Raw genomic sequence first — 20,743 nt, 5'->3', positions numbered from 1 at the left:
TGATTACGTTAATTATTTTTTTTTTTTTGTTCTGAAATAGCTATTGACAGAAAAATTATATTAGACAAATTTAATCTAATTAAATTAATTTTTTTTTTTCTGAAATACTTATTTATCGACACGTAGAAAATTGATATTAATATTTTTATTAATGTTTGCTTAAATATCTGTCAATAATATTATAGAGCGATATTTCCTGTGATATCTAATGGCAGTGGTTTGAAAAAAAAAAAACGGTGCATTTTCTCGTGCAATCTAGCTTGTACGAGTCGCAGCACCGCGAGCCATCGAAACTGTTGGACTTACGAGCGATCGGCCAACTTTCACTGACGACTCGTTAGACGTTCGCCGCTGTAGTTTCGAGTCATTCACAGTCATTCCGCGACTTCGACAGACTACGGTAGTGCTGCTCGTATTTCTCTCTTCGTTGGAGACAACGGGTCGTCACTCCGCGGTGTACATTTAGTGACAGATCGAGAACAATACGCGCAGTGGCATGCTTGCAAATTTTATACTCCGTTCAGTACGTTCTTCTCGTTTTTTACGAAACGTTATTGTGAGAGATCCCCGTTTATATATCTTGGTGACACAGTGACATTCGACGTCCAGTATTTCATCCGAATATTTTTCACGGCGGAGCCTTCGATTGTGCGTAATGGAGGAGCAGAAAAATTTGTTGCAGCGACGCAACGTATATCGCAGAGCCGGCGCGCGATATTGAGTTACGATCCGCGGATTTCGATTTATGCGTGATTTGATTTAGCGAGCGGGACCGAAAACGCACGCGTGCTCGTTCGACGTTCGGGAATTGATCGTCCGTACCTCGGTTAATTGCTTTCCAAAATTTAATGGGCAAAGCGCATCGCTCGAGCTCGCGGGGGCACGGGAAAATACTTTGCCGCGTGCGCAAATTATAATCGGCAACGTCATCCGTAAATGCGAGCCCACTTCGCGAGTGAATTCTGGCGCCACTCTTGCTCGATGACGGTGTTACAGCTCGGTGAGAGAGGTCTCGCGTCGTTTGCGCCGTGTTTCCTGGGACAAGGGAGCAGAAAGAGAACTCCCGTTACGATTTTGCCGGTCGTTTCCGCGACTCCCGTGCGCTAGAAGTGCATTCGACGATACAAAAGAGCCGTGCTCGAAGCAGTCACGGCTCTCGAGAACGAGCTTTGTCGCTTTGGATGAAAGTAAGACGGACATCGTAAGAGGATTTAGCTTTATTGCTGAATGCGGCGGATCTTGAAGAAAGTAGAAGTTAACAGAAAGTGAGAGTCCTCTCTTTCTTCTCTTTTGAAAGAGGGAAAGGGAGATAGAGGAGAAAGAGAGAGAGAGCTGTGACCGGTTCGCAGCGGTCGACCGTCTGGCCAATTACATCGATTGCCGGTCCAGGGACAGGTATTTATTTGGATCACGCGTATCGCAATTGCGTACCTTTGAGAATTCAGGTTAAGGCGAACTTATCGATCTCGGAGTCGTGAAGCATAATCGGTTGAACGTTTACGTAATAATACGTGATCATTGAAAGAGGCCAAGTCATCGCGGCGAATCGACGTTTATATTCATTTACATTATTACTTTCATACATTGATTAGATAATTTTCGTCCCTAATTATGGGTATAATAATTTCTGGCACGACGTAACAAATAAGCGATTCGAATAATCTAACTTCTGACTGAAAGAATCAACTGCATTTAAATACCTTGCCGCTTTTACTTTCTGTATTTTTACACGTTTACATATTTTAATGTGAAATATAAAATTGTAAAATTATATCAAAATTTTCTTTTCTTTTTTTATCTTTATGTTCGAATTTGTCCGTTGATTAATCAAACTCGCTCGATATTTTTACTTTTTTCAGAGGTAATTCTTTCCGTGGATTTAGAATTAACAGATTATTTTTATTCCAACGTATTACTGAAGAAAAAATTCGACATGGACACTGGTACAGTACGTTTGGTCATATTTGTGGGGATGTTTCTAGTATTCGCTGGCGATTATAGCGCTTTAATAGCCTCGATTTTCGGTAACACAAAAGAGAGAAATGTAACTGATGATGTGAAAGAACCCGAAGCTCAGCTCAAAGGGCCCCACGAGAAGATGTCTATTGTCTTGAAAAAAGACGTCGATGAGAACAATGGTAAGAAAATAAGTACGTCATATGGAAGACACACAATGTAACAAAATTTTTTTTTTTTTCGCAAATGTGTTGCGAAACAAATTGAAGAATACGATCTTTCTTTTACAACGTGAAATCTTACTCGCCTTGGCAAGAAATACGATAATATCCTTCGGCCGTAATTATATAGTTTGAGTAAGATATCCTTGCGTACAAATAGCTTAGAATTTTCTCTCTCTAGTCACTGCATGAAAAATATATTTGCATACGAAATCCACGGGCGTATGTCGTCACGCCATTATTCATGAAGTTACGCTTGTTAATTCCCATAGAGCTAATTGTTAGTCCGTGAATTAATTAATTAGCCGTGCGCTCGTCCGCTTTAATCGTTTGATAACGTTATCGAGGTTCTCTCCAATATACGTCCCGTTTGTCTCCACATATATATTTTTTTTTTACGATTAATTAATATTGATATTATCTCTCAATAAAAAAAATTATGCTCTTTATTTTTAAAATAAGATATGCAGAGATATAATTGTTGCTGCATTTTCCCTAATTTATTAATTCGCTTGGCTCACTTCGGAGCTCCGCTATCTATGTACGTATTGCGTGCTCGGTCTTCGGATAAAAAATGCAAGACTCGCGATGTTAAAATCACGCGAGACAATAGATCGGCCGCGTGCCAATTTTTGTTAATATAAATCATTACTGAAAATTATTTTTTTAAACCGTTTTTTTTTTTTTTTTTTTTAGCGTAGAAGAAGCAGAAGTAAATGTCTAGTATAACAAAAATAAAAGGGCTCTATATTTTTACTACTCCATTCGTACGTGATATGAATTTCTAAAGATCTGGGACGTAACGAGAATACTCTTGTTCCTGAAAGTAAAAGTGCCCTCGTCACGTTCCAGATCCAATCTTTAGAAATTTTGAACGTGCGTTCTCGGCTCTTAACTTGTCATTTATTTATCGTGTGATTAAACAAAGCCGGTCGTCGCTCGTGCGAATGCGCGTGGTCATTCGGAATAATGCCCGTGATCCATTAATCGTCCCATCGCTCAGAATGATAATGCACGTGTCGTGATATAATTGACAGTGTGATTCCGATTTTTGTGCAGCTGATTTACGCCGTGCGAAGATGATGGCGACGATTAAAACCGCTTGCTTGCCGAAGTTAATATGCGAACTCACCAAATCCGTTCCCCAAGACCAGCTAAGCGAAATGGAGCGATCTCTTTTGAATCTACTAAGGTAGGCAACTTTTACGTCCTCTCTATTTATATCTATTTACTTTTCATTAAGAGGAGAAAATAACTCTGTTCATATTAAATAAGTAACGAACTTGTCGCTGAAAGAGACATCGCGGTGACGTCTCTTTATCAAAGTGACTTGTGGGAGAATCTAGAATGGTTCGCGGTTAGTAATGGTTGATAACCCGCTTAATTTATTTTATATACCGAAGTGAGAATCTACTTTCATCATTGAGGCTCTTGCACCCAGTTCTTACTTTCACAACTTTCGATCGGCATTGCAGCTGAGCGGCACAAAGTTTGTTGACCCTGAAACGGCGGGCGCTATGTGCAAGGATTACGAAAATATTTCTCTCGGTTCGCGTAGGTTGACAATGACGAAGGGAAAAGTGCCGGGGAGAAACGTGATTTTTCAGGAAAGCGTACGGTTACGTTTTCTTATCCGAAAGTGCGGACCGATGACCATCGTCCTCGACGAACGGGTAACAACGATTTCGCAATTTTCACTCAGCGAAGCTGAAAGCTCGGTAATAATATCTACCGTGCATTACAATTATACAGGATGTTTTGGAAAACGACGGCGTCCACAGGAAATGTCCAACGAGAAACGCTTACCCGCTCGGGAAAATTGGATGCTAGGACAATTGCGCGTGGCGTATTTCGCAATTTTCGTTTACGATCGGAGGTAAAATGCGGCTAGGTCCCCGTTTCGCGCGCAACACGTTCGCCACGTTATGCGGATAATGCAAAGAATTATACCGCGAACACGCGCGTTTTACGTTCTGATTAAAAGCAACGTTACGTTAAAACGAACTTTGCGGGGAAAATCGGGATATGTGGAAACCGCCCGCATGCGGAACGCTTTTAAATCTCCATATTTGCACAGTGTGGAATGTATCGCGGTGGATCCCGATACTCGAGAGTTCCAATATGGACGTATTAATTATACATTCGCGACGATCCTCGCCGCGCAAACACGTATTCGATGAATTTAGAATATGAGTTCATCAAAAACCAGAAAAAAATAAAAAAAAACGAGACTTAAACAATAACAAAAAGAAAAAAAAAAGAAAAATAAAAACAAAATAATAATAGCACAATAATCTAGCATTTCAATTATTGTGACACTGCGAAATTTCTCTAAAAGTTTCTACCATCCGTTATATTTATCGCTCTCTGATTATTAAAAACTGCAAAATCGTAATTCATAAATCACAGATTAAAAATTGAGTCGCGCGCATTTTGGAAAGTGTGCTGTCTGAAAGCAACCACGAGAGCCTTATATAAGTCCCGTCCGAAAATGTGCACCTTTTGCCGTATTTCGCCGTAACTATTCCCAATGAACACTTTCGTTTTCGCGGGTTATCCAATCCCGTATACTTTCTCCGCGATACGGCGGTATCGCATCCTACCGTCCGGCCTCCCCGGAACTCCGAGCATCTGCAAACATTTCATCACGATGTGGCAAACGCCGCGAGCCGCTAGAAAGCAATAAGTTACTTCCAACTTTGATTATTAACTCCTCGCTAGCTAAAAGAACATTGCGCTCATCGCCGACTGAAATTTTCGTTTCCGAACAAACGCAAATTTCTCTCGAGTATTATTCATGAATAAAAAAAAAGAAAAAAACAAAAAAAAAAGACTAATTAATACGCAACATTTTCGGTTGACAATTTTCGGTTTGTTTCTTAATAATACAGCGTATCTCATTAGCATCTCTTTAGTTTTCGTTTCTTATGTTAATAACTAGAACCTGAAACTACCTACGTGTTTCATTCGCTTTTCTCCGACAACGTATATTTCGTAAAACGATATTTGGAGGAATACGAAAGTAAAATAGTTGATTATTATGGTGTGGCGTTAAGCAACCGTGGCGATTAAAGTGAAATTCATATTATCATAAACCAATGGATTAAAACAGTTTATCTCCAAGTAGTTGTTCCAAATAAAAGTTTCGTATTTATTACGGCTGTTCATTTCCGTCCGCGTGTTAAACGAAAACGACGTCGACGAACAATAAAACGAATTGACGCAAAAAAAAAAAAAAAAAAAAAAAAACGAGTTTCATTAGAAAGTATAATGAACCAAAACGACGGCATTGTACACGTACGTTTGTGTTTCCGTTTAAATACGCAACATTTTTCTTTTTTTTTTTTCCCCAACATTACACACTCGTTAGAAGTTGAGCGCGTAATTGCGATAAGATAAAAATTCCGCGGCTTTTATTAAACGGGCAGGGAGGGTAAAAGCGACTATAAAATAGAAGCACGTAGCGGGGAGACGATTGCGGGAAGTATTACCTCTTGCATTAAAACTTCTCAGAAAGTTTCCAAATATAACTTTAAATATAATTAAAAGTCGTGGATAGAGCGAGTGCAGCGCGCGTTATCTTTCACGCGTCTTCATTGTCTCTTTCGGTGGGAAAGCGCATCGCCGAGCGAGAGAGGCTTCGCCCTAGGAGCAATCCTAGCCGCGGTTAATGTCCCGGAAGGAACCGAGCTTTATATTTACTTTTATGCCTGCGTAAACGCCCGGTCCGTTCCGACGTATCCTAGGACCTGATTTTTATCGGCGTAGATCGCTCCGGGTTAAACCGATCAAGATGGAGAGGCTAAGAAGTCGTTCTGCGTTTATTCGTTATATCCCTGCGCCCCTTCGGAGTTAGGATACGGAATCGTAAAGGGAGGAAGAGCTTATTCCTTTCTCTCTTTCTCGAAGGAGGAAGACATCTTCCGCGGGAGCCATGCGTGACGAAACTGCCGCGGCTCTTACTCTCCCGACACGTCGAACGATTTCTCGAAGGATTCAGCACAGCAGCTCGTCCGCTTTTGACGGGATGCTTCTTTTTTTTTTTTTTAGGACGGAAGATCGCCGGCAATCGACTACGATTTTAGTTTCTCACGGGAGCCCGGGGAAATAAATTTGCAAAGCGACGTGTGAGAATTCTCCGAGGGAGGTGCAAAAAGAAAAAAAAAAAAAACTCCGGAAGAAAGCGATTTCCTCGCCGCTCGTATTCCGTAGTAATAGTTTACTTCAATAACGCTTTCTACAAGCATTTCTAAATTGGTCTTTCAACTAAAGAAAGAACGAGAGAAATCGAAGGATTGCGAACTTGTTTAAACTGGAATAATAATGCTGCAAGGGATTTCGAATTTGTAATGCTTTAAAAGAGACGCTATGACATTTCGTTTGTTCTCCCCTGGCTTGCTTGAAAATGCAAATACGGCCGTATCGAAGGAGAGAAAGGATCCGATAATATATATCCTAGTTTCGTTGGGTGTAACCGGATTTTGCGCGGGCACGTTTACTGGCTGGTGTCGATATCGAAAGTAAAAGGCAAGTCGCCTTGTACTGGTTCTTATGCATCATGCCAGCAACCAGTTTAATATAGTTAACCGTTTCGTCGTTCTCACATAGCAATGCTTAAAACGCAAAAACATTTCGATACTTCAAATTAAATAGAATGGAGAAAGAGAAAAAGGTTTTACGGCAAATAAATGAATTACGTTGGTCGCTAATAAAAACTCAACTTTCAGGGATACGAGTTTGAGTACGAGAGCAGAAGTGCCATCGAGACTACATTTCGCGGCACACATGGGTCAACTGATTTCCGGTATCGAAGGTCAGGGCTGTCATAATTTTTACCCGACGTGTCCGTTGCCAGGTATCAGCGTTTTGAACATGATGAAGAAGGTTCGTCCCCTACGTTGACGTACCGTAACCGTAATTATCGGAATCAACGAATGCTGAACCTGTGATATTGAAAATACTGCCTACCCGCTCTCTGAATTATTAATATTAATAGACATTCTATTTGCGCGGCGATAAATCAATTGTACATATTAGTGTTGTAATAAAGACTTAACAAAATCAATTGCAACCTGAATGCGGCGAGTTTATCTTTCTACCGATTACGAAATATACTTATACTTTACGTCATTTAATTACAGATTTTGTAATTTAGAAATCTTATTTGTGTAGCGCGCATACATAATTCGTGAATCGAAATAAGAAACGGTGGAGAGATATTCGGGACCTATGGAGGACACGCCGAGCATTTCTACTTCGTTGCGAAATATTTTCCCCGGCCGTTACCATAAGTTTGCCCGTACGCGTGTGATCTCAAAATCGTGCATTTCCGTAGGAGGTCCCGCGGTGACGCTTTGCCAAATTATCGGAATTCCCGATCTCCGTTTTATGCTCTATTCTTTTTCCCGGTTTTAATACCAAGGCTGCCATTCTCGGATATAATCCGGAGCCCAGCGGGGGAACGCGCGAAAATTATTAGAATAATCGCCGGCGTCTTTATCGACTTAAGCTCGATGCCAACTCGTCCCGAGTGGACGTTTCCCAACGAACCGTGCGATCGTAAACGAGATCGTGCCAAGAGTCTCGGTTAGCAGTTAAGACTGGCGCGATACGCGAGGACGAACGGGATGTAACGCCGATGAAACCACCGTGCCACTAACCGTTCCCGCCACCCTCTAAAAGAGCCGGGCGACACATTCGGTTTCCTCCCAAAAATTATCGCACGACATCGCCGTCGAAGTTTATCGATATCTGTCTCGCGCCGACGCCAAATCCCGCAGCGTCCAATTCCACGATTTTAAAACAACGGGATACTAATGAATAAAATTAATTATCAACGATTCGTTCTACCGAGAGGTTTCTAAAAATTTGTGTGTCGTGCACTATTTACTGCACTTCGACTGGATTCTGTCACGTAACATCGCATTGTGCACATCGCATACGTAATTGATTAAACGAAGTCTTGGCATTCGAAAGTGGGACAATTGTGCCAGAAATGGGAAGCAAAACGTTAATCGTGAAGCAATAAGTTAATGCGTAATTTATTATTTTGTATACATCACGGCTAACATATTCGCAAATTACGTGTTGTAATATCCGACTGCTAAAGAAAGATTTTCCCGAATTTCTTCAAAGGTAAAATTTCAAGATTAAAATATAGAAAGAAACGTATTTCGATTGACATTTTATCATCTTCCTAAGAATTAATATTTATAATAATTACCTATGCATTGTAATGCCCACCCAAAAACTTATAAAAATTTCGCAATGTGGAATCGCAAAAAAAAAAAAAATAATTTAATCAAGTCGACTCGATTGTTTATCTATTTCGAAAGAATGCGCAGGCTACGTGCGTTGGCACACATCGACCTTGCCAAAGAACAAAGTTAGATCCGCCTATCCTTAACGAGCTGAGACGAGGAAATCTTTGCAATCGTGTACCAAATGTTGTAACATGAAACTGTCGGAGGTGCCGTTGAGGATCGGGAAGGGGCAATCACTTTCTCCTCGTCGGCATGAGCAACTGCCTCGTGGTGCTCCGAGGAACATTCAGCAACAAGTTTTTACCAAAGTAGCAACTAGTCGCCGGTACGTCGGCCGTGTGCTTTTAACCGGTGCGCCAAAATTACGTGGGTACGTTGACGCAGCTGTGGAAGTGCGCGTTTTAGGCTACGCGTGTGGTCCGCATGATCGAACGCGAAAACGTATTGATACGCTATCAGCACGGTAAACGTGGAGCGGCGCACGTATGTTATGAGTTGCATAATGACGGTGCTTTGAAATAGCAGTAACGATCGATCTATTTACAGAGACGCGATTGGATGATTTGGACGTGAAGTGCGTGGCTACGGTTTCGTAGATACATAGAGAACGAAGAGATCGTTTCGCTGGGAAAAAAGAAATAATATACTTTCGGCTAATTAATATATTTGCGTAACGCAAGATGTAATCCGTATGGTGTTATTTCTTAAATCGTTGTTACAGCGTGAAATTTTTCGAAATATTCATAATTATATAAACAAGACGAAATAAAATTAAAGAAATAATTTAAATGACACGTTACGAATAACAATTTAATTGCAAATGCAAGAATTATTATTATTTATATATATATATATGTACTAATGTAAAGTTTTTTTTTTTTTTCTTCTGTGTGAAGTAGAGAAAGCTGTACAGCGGAAGGAAAGGTACTCGACTGCACACGCACAATAGCGGAAGCTAATCTCCACGGCCGTGTTAGTCGGTCGAATTAGTTCTTCTTTTGCAATAATTAACGAATGCTTTAGATCCTTTACATAATGCTGTTTCCGCGGACGTTCATGATCTTTGGCTGCTACTTTCTTACATTGACACTTGTCACGGTGACTGGACAAAACGAACCGCTATTCCAGCTCCCGGTACAATTGATCGGATTTCCGTTTATTATAGCAAGCGTAAGAATCACCAACTTCCTCAAGAAACTCGCTTATGCTTTAAACCCAGGTAATGCCTACAGGAAATATAATATTCTACAATAATGTAATTTACTTAGAAACCTCTTATCGGTTATTAAGGCTCACCGAGTGTGAAAACAATAGTATTACATGTCGTAAGTTATTTGCTTTTTCCGCGTTTAACTTATGGAATGCGCGAAGTTAAATCAGCGAGCAGCGAGAAAGCGAAAGTGTTCCACTTGTTGTGGAACTTCTCTCTTCGATCATGAAGCCATGTAACAGCTCGGTAATTGACGTAGCTTACCGTTGAACGCGCACGCTAAGTGATCGAAACAGAACAAGGCCATTACGGCAAAATTCAAACTCTACATAATTATCGAACGAATTAATTAAGACAAATTAAGATTCGTCGCATTAAAAGAAAAATTAAATGCTATTTATTGTACGTAAAAAAGAAAGTTTTGCAATTTCGAACTTAAAATCTCTAACGTTACAGCGCAGTTATCAAATAACCTAAATTGAATCATTAAATTACTTTGCGAGTCTTTCAAAAGTATTTTCTTTGAATTCTTAGATACTTATGCCAGAAGAATGAAACGAGAACACTCTTTGATACACGACGAAGAGATCTTAGATGTCGACCAGGTCGAAAAGAGGCTAGTAGCTGAGCTTGGAAATAACGTTTGCATCTACGAGAGAATTTGTGTCAAGTACGCGGAACAAACCCTTCAAAGAAGAAGTTACGAGCGCGTTTTTAATTGGAACGAGATATTCAGGTACGATATAAATGACTACAATATAGTTACCGTCATAGTTTAATAATTTCAATAAAAACGTGTAATTAAGGATTAATATTTGCTAAACTCTCTATTAATAACAACGAAACGTTTCATCCTTCTTTATGCTCTTATTAATTCTTTACGCAACTATTAAGAAATATAATTAATAAAAAGTTCTCTCTCTCTCTCTCTTTCTCTCTCTGTCTCTGTCTCTCTTTGCTACCGTGTCGCATTTTCAAGGCTTACACTAAATTTAGTTGTAAGTAACGTAGGGAGCAAATAGCTTTTAATGGTGTCTCTACGAGCGTTAATGCATTCCGATGCAATTTGTACCCTTCTCTTTACCGCCGTGCCCCTCGTCGCCGATCGTCCTGCTACTGCCCGGGCAGACTCCGTTTTACGATCGTCCTACTATCCGGACCCGTAAGTTCGAGGATCTGTCAGCTTATCTCGGACCTCCTAATGCCCCGCAGCTTGAGATAGCGAGCACGTGTCGCCGTACCTGTCGACACACGATGCGCCTCCCGAGATATGCATTTCATGCTTCGGGTTTTCTCTTCGTCACCTGCGAGCACCTCACGTAGGAGGCAGGAATATTCAAGATGTAGGAGACCGGCAGGGGCAGAGAAGGAAGACAGATAAATTGGGGATTGGGTACTGGCGGCAACTACCGTCTAGACGAACTTAACCGACCATATATGAGGGACGAAGCTGTCCCGAGATTGTCCCGGCCGCCTTCTCCGGCCTCGGGGAAAGCGGTCGACGATGGATGGATTGTGAACGAAGTGGCGTCATTAGAAATTAGGACTCCATTTAGGCGAGATAGCGATGTCGCGTAAACAATGACAATGACTAGGTGATAAGATTTCAGTTCTTTTTTTTTTTTGTGGGCGATATGACGCAATGTTGGCAATTAGATATGCATACTCAAGGAAACATAATATTTCTTTTCGTTACTCTTCTAATACACGCATTTACGTGGCGCAACGAGACAACGTTTACCAATAATTTGCGTTATTATAATTTTTTTTCAGAGAATACAAATCATCATCTGACCCGATGAAAGAGAATTACTTACTTAGCGTCTTTATGGGCGACATTATTGGCAGTCCGAAGCTATGCCACTTATTAGCAAAGAGAGGAAGAGCCTGTGATAATGCTATTTTGTCAGATTAACATGATGCAAAAGCACACGAGTATTTTTCGCAAGTCATGAACATCCTGATGCCATAAACGTCTAACTACCCATAATGATAAAATAAATTACGACCTGTAATTTCATATAACGTTCCAGTAATTTAGCTATTTTAATTTTCTTCTAACAAAAATTTAAATCAAATACATAAAAAGCTGTCACGCGAGGTATATGATTAAGTAACAACAAATGTATAAATATTTTAATACGTTGTAAATAATTATAGATTTAAGTACGTGAGTAAGTGCGAGTGGAAGTTATTTTTTTTTTTTCAATCCGTTATACGTGCATGACATAAAAAGCTTTCGTCATGCGATACGTCGATGTATGCACTCCGCTATTATTATGTGAAAATAAATTGTCTGACATTTAAAGAACCGTACGTTCACGAGTCCACTTGTTTTCGACAAGTTCTTACAAAAAATTGTGCCATTTCGTGTCGAGTTCTTCACCCGTACGTCAGGAATACACACACGAGTGCGAAAGGCCCGTATGGAGTGAGAGTTGCTTACAGTGACGCGATACTACCCACGACTTTACGATCCAACGGTTAATCGGAGAATCGGTTCCGAAGAAAGTTTCAGTTGGCGCAAGACTCGAAAGGCGACGCGATCGTTTCCATTAGAAAAACAAAAGGAATACCGAATCGCGTTAACATTACAACGATTTCATGCATTATTATGCTCGAGTATAAGTGTCTTTAATGTTGAATTGTATTTAAAAGTGCGTTAAAAGTCCGCGATTTGTACAATATTTATTAGGAATAAAAATAGTTTACAGTTACACGCCGCGAAATGATAAGTAAATTTATCTTCGTTTGGTGCATCTTATATTTACGCTCCGAAGCTTGCGCCGAACATTCATCACGATATTCTCAAGAATCGCCTGACAATGGTCAGTGTGTTTTTGATCCCTCCCGCAAGATTTATAACGTGACAGATTTATTACGGTAAGTAATGCAATGTTTTGTACGTAGATATTAAATAGGCAGAATGCATGATGGAAATATCATCGCGCGCGAATCTTACCGTCTGGTCATTAGTTATGTTTAATTAATTATACAGATGCATGGATGAACTAGCTATTGATCTGTTCGCTCGAAACAATGATCGATCATTCGCGAGGCAGACAAGCCTTACGGATTCGTCAACGTATAAAGAAAATGATTTTGGAATTCCCTATGGAAATATATTCTTGAATTTATTCAATAACGCTCAAGTTCTATCGGTAGGTTTAATTTATACTATATATATATATTTTTTTTTTTTAATATTCCGACAATGTAAAATTTATCATGTGTCATTTATTAACGTACTAAAATATTTTGCAGGAGTTTTTGCCACTAAATTCGATTACCGGTAATCATCAATTAGACACACCGAACGATCGGCCTAATCAATTTGGCGGAGTCGGGACAAATCTTTTCAATGCCCTGTCGTCAATTTCTCGCCACGACGATTTGAAATGTGTGCCCAGAATACTCTGCGAGATGGCAAGTGGGAAACCACTGGGAGAATATAAGCTGGCGTCAACAATGAATAACGAGGAATATTTAGCAGAGTCCGGAAGAAACATCTTTACTCAGTTCGTTTTTTTTTTATATTGTATATATAATAAATTGTTTTAATTGCAATAATATATTTTGGATTTACCGATTGCACCCGAGTTATTACATGCTTGTTATATGCCTAGGTGGTTCACCGGACTGGCAGATATGTCTCCCTTACTAGGCTTCGCCCGAGCTGCCGTTTTGGGTTACAACAGCAATGGAAATCCGGCCATGTGCTACCGCGCGTTCCCGAACTGTCCGCGTAATCCCGACAAACTGGTGTACTATCTGAACAATCACAAAGGCGGATTCTTCCGGCTTTTTAATAGAGCCGGATACGAGAGTTACCCTCAATCATCTTACATTTCGCGAGGTAGAAAACCCGCCGTAAATTTGTCGTAGGCGTCATTCGAATTTAAGATTTCGTACGAGTTAAATGGCTTTCGTTTCTCGACAGGTAATTCGGAATTTCTCCGCGAAAGGAAGCGTAAAGCACTGCCGCCGGGCATCGCCGGCGCGGAGGCCGATCGCACCGGTACGGGAAAGCTGAAGTTCGACATTTCCGTTTTAACTTCCCGTCAAGATTATGGAAAGAGCTTTTTTCCGAGAGAAAGCACACTGGACCTAGGACGAGTGATTTTCCCGGATAACGAGGAATTAAGTGATCGCCCACTGAATAACAGGGTCGTTAAATCCCTATCGAACTTACGAGACGGTGCATTTCGATTTCCATATTAACTACTCTTAAATTTTCTTTAACAGAAACTTGTAAAATTTAAAATTATTTAAGTAATAGTTTAAGACTAAATTAATTATTGTATTTCGTCTATTAAATTATTTTTAATGCTATGTAACGCAAAAAAAAAAATTATTTAAATTAATTTGATTACTACTATTTTTATACGTATGTATATCAGTTAATTTCTATAACACGTATTTTTTTTTTTAATTTACATTTTACACTCTACCTACTAAATCGATCGCAATGGCGCACGTAAATCAATGGGACGAACAAGTCATTCAACTCTTTTTTTATGCTGCATTCAGCCTTTCAATATTATATAGTTATTCAATCCTTTCATCCGTTACAACACACTGTTGACGCGCACAGCCAGCAAAATGCTAGAAACTGTGGACTCAGCGGGAAATGCAATTTTGATTTCGATAAGCAAGCATCGACCATTCTACGTGACAAAGCATATTTTATTCTTGCGAGCTCAAACGATCCTTTATTTGCATCGTTCCACCATCTCTTATAATGAATAATTGTACATCCTATTCAAAAATTTTTTCTAACATAATTCGTAAATTTCAAATTATAACTAAAACACGTATTTTGCGACATCTGTACGAAATAATCTCTGTTGCAATGATTATAAACGGGGGAAAAAAAATATATGCAAATGCTAAGTTGTAATGTATGTCATTTTTTTTTTCCGTTTTCGGTGTGAAACGTTTGTCACGCGGAGTCACAGCTGCAAAATTCACGTATGACTTTCTCCAAATAGTGGTTCACCGGTCGGTGACGTTGTAGAAATAGAACGCGCAACGTCGAAAAAGCGGCAGACAACGTGTAATTATTTTATCCTTTCTGGCGTGTAATTTGGGGCGTGCACCGCGCTCGTGAACTCGCTGACTCGATGCAAGGGAGAGATGTGGAAATAGTGTGGCCGGAGTCCACGGCAATGTCGTAGCCCAGAGGGGCGTGTGCCTCGGACAGAGCCAAGTGGGGTGCAACTGACAGCGGAAGACAATTAGCCCTCTGATACATCCAATGTCGCGTGATATGCTCCGCGGTACGTATAGAAACTTTACAAAGATTCACTTTTACGCATCGCAACGCACGGGGAAAAATGCGAGACGCGATGAAGATTGTTAATTCGCAATTAATTTACGCGATTAACTGGCTCAAGTTATATTCAATTATATTCGGATGATTAAATACTCGCAAAAAAAAAAAAAAAAAAAAAAAAAAAAAAACAGTTGAACTCTAAGAATTTTCGCCAAAATTTTGGAATGGCAGGAACTACGAATTTTGAGTTGGAAAAGATCGAGTGACGCTAATGGACAAAATGCTAGCAAGTCGTAACAGGTTTAGCATCGGGTCAGGATACGATCTGCGATGATTTTGTCGTGCTACGGTATAATCTCGTGCCTATTAGTGCGGCATTATTTTCCGTGGTAGACATCAAAGAGGATTTCCCGCGAGCTCATTGTATCGCAACGATAATTCCTCGTTATTAGCAGCCGCCGTCGTCGGGGCGTTGGTCTCATGTCGGCTTACCACACCCCAAGTGCCGAAACAAATCCTCCCGAATTGGTGGTGCCGATGCAAAGGAGCTTCTACGACGCATAACGCAATAGCTCTGACAAAGGATCGGTCGGGGAGACGGCGATTGTGGCGGCTAATCCCCGTGAAAAATGCTTTGCAGGTGGACGAATCCACCGGCGTCCTCGACGCTCAGGTGAAGCCGCGCGCGGGGGAAGATTTGAGATTTTCCGACGCGAAGGGCGGATTAACGAGATATCCTTGGTGATCCGTACTCAGGAAGTGATATTTTCGGGGACTTTCTGAATTCGCGATGAGCTCGAAACGTTATTACTTTCGCACCGATGACGGGCGTAATAAAATAAGAAAACATAATAAGATACAGAAAAACTGGATATAAAAAAAAATTATATTTTAATACGGATCTTTAGTAAACTATTTTATTAAATATTATAACTTACGTCGTTGTTTTTATAAAGAAAGATTACGCAGTTAGACGAGATTTATATATGTACAGGCCATGATCAAAATCCGTTAAATCAAGCGCTACTAAGCTGCTTTAATGGTTCGTGATTTAATCAGACTGCAGTAGCTCCTACGTTCGAGTTGGACCGAAAATAAGACATAAATTCTCGAATACACCCACCTATCGCGCGCGGCCATAAAACACTGCCGCGATCTTATTTAGCCGTATATTTTTCCCCACGAGCGACTCACAATGCCCCAATATCTTACCGTCGCAATATACCACGGCCTATCCTTTTCTTCTCGACGGACTTTTCAATTCGGGACATCGGATCTTTGTCGGGACCGAGGATGCCAATTCGCCGGCACAAAAGAACCGCGACGGCCGTGGACCTCGTTGAAAACTGAATCGCCCCCTACGTTCTCCTCCCCCTATCCGCCAGTCGCTTGATGGACAGAATAATTCGGCGAGAATGAAAATTCATGTCCTTCGGCGGTCGTTCCCTGCCACGCGCGATTCGCGCTAGGGTCCTCGAAAGCCCGTGAAATCCTAACGCGCTGGTCAAACCGCCGGATAAGTGGGAATCTCCCGGTACAAAAGAAAAGATACCCTCCACCTTTCGCTATCACCGTCCGCCAGATTTCCCTTATCCCTCACAAATACGTGCCAATTGTTGGCGAGTCGACCGACCGAACGTTAAATTGGTACGCACGTAAAGTTATACTCGAATACTCCGGTTTAATTAAAAAGAAAAAAAAAAAGAAAAAAGTGTTTTCTCGCGATAAACAAAAAAATTAAAAACGCAGTAAAGAATTATTTAATAAATTATTAAAATCTCTTTCGTTCAGCATCTTTGTCTTTAGACTTTACTTATAATATAATTATAGACTTTACTTCAAATATTTTTATTACTCGCGATATCAATCACGCACGTGTAAATAACGAAGATTACAAAACGGCGATTGTCTAGCCGGCGAACAAAACCACCACCCACAGTTATCGTCGTTAATGCGGACGATCCTCCCCCGTCTTTAAAAAAAAAAAAAATCACTTTACCCGGCGGATCGGTTTTCAAATCGTTCATAAATAATGAATCCGGCTGCGGGTTGCACCGCGCAACGTCAGTCAGGCACGTTGATTGCAGCATTGAGGACACGTGTCGCGGATCAATCGTCAGACGCGTGTCAGTATTTTCGTATCATCGCCGAAGGGTGCTCGCTACTCGGTCTCTCTCTTTCGTTCTCTTTACCGCCTTTTATCCCGTCAATTCCCTACCTCCTCCTTCACATTCGACTACTTCCTTCTTCTTTTATGTCGTCGCCCCTGCTGCCTCGGGTTTGCACGCGAAGCCAAACGAGTGTCGCGGGGAAAGCCAAACGACGTGCAGAATCGGGGTTTTTTTTAAAGCGGCCAGACGACGCTTTAATGCGACCGAGATTATGCGGCTGGACCGACATCACGGATTTTGCTCGAGATCGTCGCGAATAAGGGACGTGCAAACAGAAGTCTAAGAACATCTCCCCCGGCTCGTCACTCGATCGCTTGTCAGCTGGGATTTACCGCTTTTTAATTAAAAAAGCTAACGGGGCTTGGATACGACGTCGGTTATAAATCCATGTAAAAAACGGGAGTAAAGTAAAGAGCGTACTAAGAAAATTATATTCATAGTAATTAAAAAAAAAAATGTCTCAATGTACGTAGAGTAATCACACTATTTTTAATGACAGATTCATTAATTTTTTTTTTAATGACAATGTCGACGCAGATGATTATGTCTCATAATTTTGCAGCATTATCTGTGCAATTAAACTTGAAATTCAGAAATAATTCTACTAAAACACTCTACTTAGGCTATTAAAAAAAAAAGAAAGAAAGAAAAGCAATAATAATAATTTTGTAAATCTCAAAAGCAAGACTGTCTTCTTTCAATTTTACAACTACTAAGAGAAACTATGTGCGCACTACTCGCACAATTTTTCAAAAGATCTCAATTCGCGCGCGTCATTATAGTTGGGGACATTAATTAATTACAATAATTTCTGTATGGTAATTACAATTGAGTAATCTGCAGCCGACGGCGTGTTGCCGGTTCAGTTACATTTGTTGCTTTCGGTTAGATCAGTACATTAATTCCGAGAACGCGAAATACTTATAGCACAGCGGTGCACTTGTTCATAAATTTATTCGTGCTTTTACTATTAAATCAACGAGTTTTAATTAATGCAACGGCCTACACAGGCATATTATATTATATATTATGTTAAACGCCAATCATATTACCCACCCGAATTTTAATAATATTACCCGCCCATATATTAAACATTAGATATTAAAAAAAAATACTCTGACTCACCAGTTCGATGCGCAGCAGCAGAGATTTGTAGTATCGATGCCTGTAACATACAAATACAAAATATAAATTATAGAAGCGTACAACCAATATTCACCATAAAAAAAAAATTAATTTGTCTCTAATTATCTTTTACATTACATAATTAAAAGTAAAAATATTTATTATTAAAAAAAGATCTTAAATAAATTAAATAAAAATAATAATTACCGTAAAGATGCTCTGCCAAAGCAGGATGCCTCTCCCAGGCCTGCTCCTCCACTCAGAAGGGGATGTCATCCACCGGTCACTCTTTAAAATCGCGTTCTGATAATAAAAAAGCGCGCGATATTATACGGCACTCCCGATTGCGCAAATAGTATACTAAAAATTTGTCGTGCGATTCGATGCGGCACTTCCGAGCGCACGCGACCGACGAACCGGCTACGGTTAAGTGTACTTTAATAATAAATCGCCGACGCGGTTAAAGTAAATCGAAACTACCGTGCGATACTCCCGTTTTCAAAAATTTACACGCGAAAAATTTACACCCTCAGCCTTTTGGATCGCTTCCGTAATCAAGATCGCCTCCTGTAACATTAACAACAAAAAAAATTCAGTATTTTTAATGACACTCTCGATCAGTGTACGCGAAACGGAAAAAGTGCTACCCGAGTGGAAATTAATTTTCATCGTTACCTAATAATTAGCCAGCCTATTCGTGGGTTCATCTCGTGGCTAACAAAACTGTCCAGCACCGAGCCAGAAATGTAACGCTCAAAACGTAATAACGAGCTAGAAAAGCTAGATATCTAAACATTTTTCGCCGCGTGCTAGTCTACTGTTGTGTGTGTGTTGACTTCACGCAACGCTCGGTTGCCGAATCTGCCGAGACTGCTGACCGCCGTGGTAGTGTGAGTACGTGCGTATGTTTACATCGGCTGGCTTCCTTCGCGCTCCAAGTTCGCATGGTGGAGGACGCGCGGGCAGAGGAAGGCTAGAACCGGTCTGCCTGGCGATTTCGGCAGTCGAGCGAACGTTGCGTATGGTCAGCTCAACAACAGTAAACAAAGCACGCGGCGAGAAGCGTTCAGATATCTATTTATAAACACGGTCCGCGCTGGACAGTGACGAGACGACCAATACTCGACAGATCTTGTTTTTTTTCTTTTTAAATGCCAACTTTATGTTTCGTAGACAGTCACAGCTTCGATGCTCGCGTATCGTCGCCCGACTACAAGCGCGAGAAGTTATTGTGGCGCAATAAAACGAGACGATTTACCTTAACTTGCCCGGTCGAGTGTCGGTGAAAGGACAACGGCGGTGTCCTGTGCAAGACAATGCGGTTCATAGGGCTCCAGGGCGTAGCGAGACATAAATACACGATGATAAATCATTTAAAGAACACACGCAGTTGCCTAAACGATATTCGTCTCGAGAACCGTGGTCTCCACGTGGCCGGCGTATCTTCTCGACTGAGCAACGGGTCGCGTGGATCGATATCGATCAGGCGATCGAGGGAGCGCTGTGATTGGCCGACGCGTTAGGGTGCCTATCACCCACCCTCCCTTCCCCCCGGACCGTTCGCCGCACGCTCTATCCTCCTCAAGTTCCTCATCGCGAGAACCATCTTTACCCAAATATTAATGAAATATTAAAATTAAATCAAATCTCGAAATTTCCGACTCGACAGCTGAGACCAATTTTTTAATTTATATAAATATATATAAGATGTTTTCAATGCCCATGACGTAAAAGTAAATTTTTCAAAGCGATACATTAATAAATGAAATCTCTGCGTGGTGCAGCAACATCATAACTCTTTCGCGAAGAAAATTATCGCGACGTGCCGCGCGAGATGAGCGGAGAACGCAGCGCCGGCTGATATCTTCTAGGAAGAAGTTAGGCACGCTGGAACCTCGGCGTTGGACAAAGAAAGGGAAAAACGGAGGAAGGAAGACAGACGATGAGTGAAAGACGATGGGCAACCCTGGCTCTAACGCGGATAATACTTTGTAAGTGGCGGTTCGTAGCCCCGGGGGCTGGCAATCTTCATAGAGCATCGTCTTCGAGACGTTTTAGGCTCTGCTCGATTAGATGCTCGTTCCGCTTCGCCGGGCTAATTTATCTTCGAGGACGTTACGTCGGCCACGCACCGACTTTGCGCGGCTAGCATTGCGAATTTCCTCGTCTCGGTACGCCGTCGAGCTGACCTTCTCGCGCGCAAGAACAGTTAAAAAGCTACGAGCGCGTTGTTTTCGTCGGGAAGAAGTTGTGGAAATAAAGACGTATGCGAGTAACACGCCGATTTCGAAAGCGGTCGGTAGTTTTGCTTGAGTAAACCGTATAGGCGCTGATTAAAATTGCAAATGCGCACGTTTATATGATAGTATAATAACCTAATTTTTTAGTAATTAGAATTGCATAAAAGGAATAATTTAAAATCTTTTTTATATGCACGCGCTTGTATCACGCGGGATAGAATATCCGTTGCGACGTCGGGCAAAAAGCACGACGCTCTCGTAATCGAAATATTCTTTAATCAC

The 20,743-nt window shown here is 41.0% G+C and overlaps 3 protein-coding genes across 3 annotated transcripts; all 3 read left to right on the top strand.

Moving 5' to 3' along the window:
* Nucleotides 1-346: 346 nt before the first annotated feature.
* Nucleotides 347-7,254, top strand: Geko (geko). The gene is made up of 4 exons (XM_070659220.1): nt 347-1,395; nt 1,860-2,138; nt 3,237-3,369; nt 6,905-7,254. Exons 2-4 carry the CDS (start codon nt 1,934-1,936, stop codon nt 7,077-7,079), a joined length of 513 nt encoding a protein of 170 aa, XP_070515321.1. The 5' UTR covers nt 347-1,395; nt 1,860-1,933; the 3' UTR covers nt 7,080-7,254.
* Nucleotides 7,255-8,673: 1,419 nt separating this feature from the next.
* LOC139104003 (uncharacterized) lies at nt 8,674-11,566 on the top strand. The gene is made up of 3 exons (XM_070659222.1): nt 8,674-9,659; nt 10,185-10,386; nt 11,424-11,566. Exons 1-3 carry the CDS (start codon nt 9,476-9,478, stop codon nt 11,563-11,565), a joined length of 528 nt encoding a protein of 175 aa, XP_070515323.1. The 5' UTR covers nt 8,674-9,475; the 3' UTR covers nt 11,566.
* An 800-nt stretch (nt 11,567-12,366) lies between these two features.
* Nucleotides 12,367-14,402, top strand: LOC139104002 (uncharacterized). Its single transcript, XM_070659221.1, has 5 exons — nt 12,367-12,533; nt 12,649-12,811; nt 12,915-13,168; nt 13,277-13,506; nt 13,591-14,402. The coding sequence occupies exons 1-5, from the start codon at nt 12,379-12,381 to the stop codon at nt 13,869-13,871; spliced, it is 1,083 nt and encodes a 360-aa protein (XP_070515322.1). The 5' UTR covers nt 12,367-12,378; the 3' UTR covers nt 13,872-14,402.
* The last annotated feature ends 6,341 nt before the right edge of the window (nt 14,403-20,743 follow it).

This window comes from Cardiocondyla obscurior, linkage group LG07 (genome assembly GCF_019399895.1).
Source record: "Cardiocondyla obscurior isolate alpha-2009 linkage group LG07, Cobs3.1, whole genome shotgun sequence".
NCBI lineage: Eukaryota > Metazoa > Arthropoda > Insecta > Hymenoptera > Formicidae > Cardiocondyla > Cardiocondyla obscurior.
Note: the sequence above shows the minus strand (reverse complement) of the source record. Positions and strands in the feature narration are given on the sequence as shown.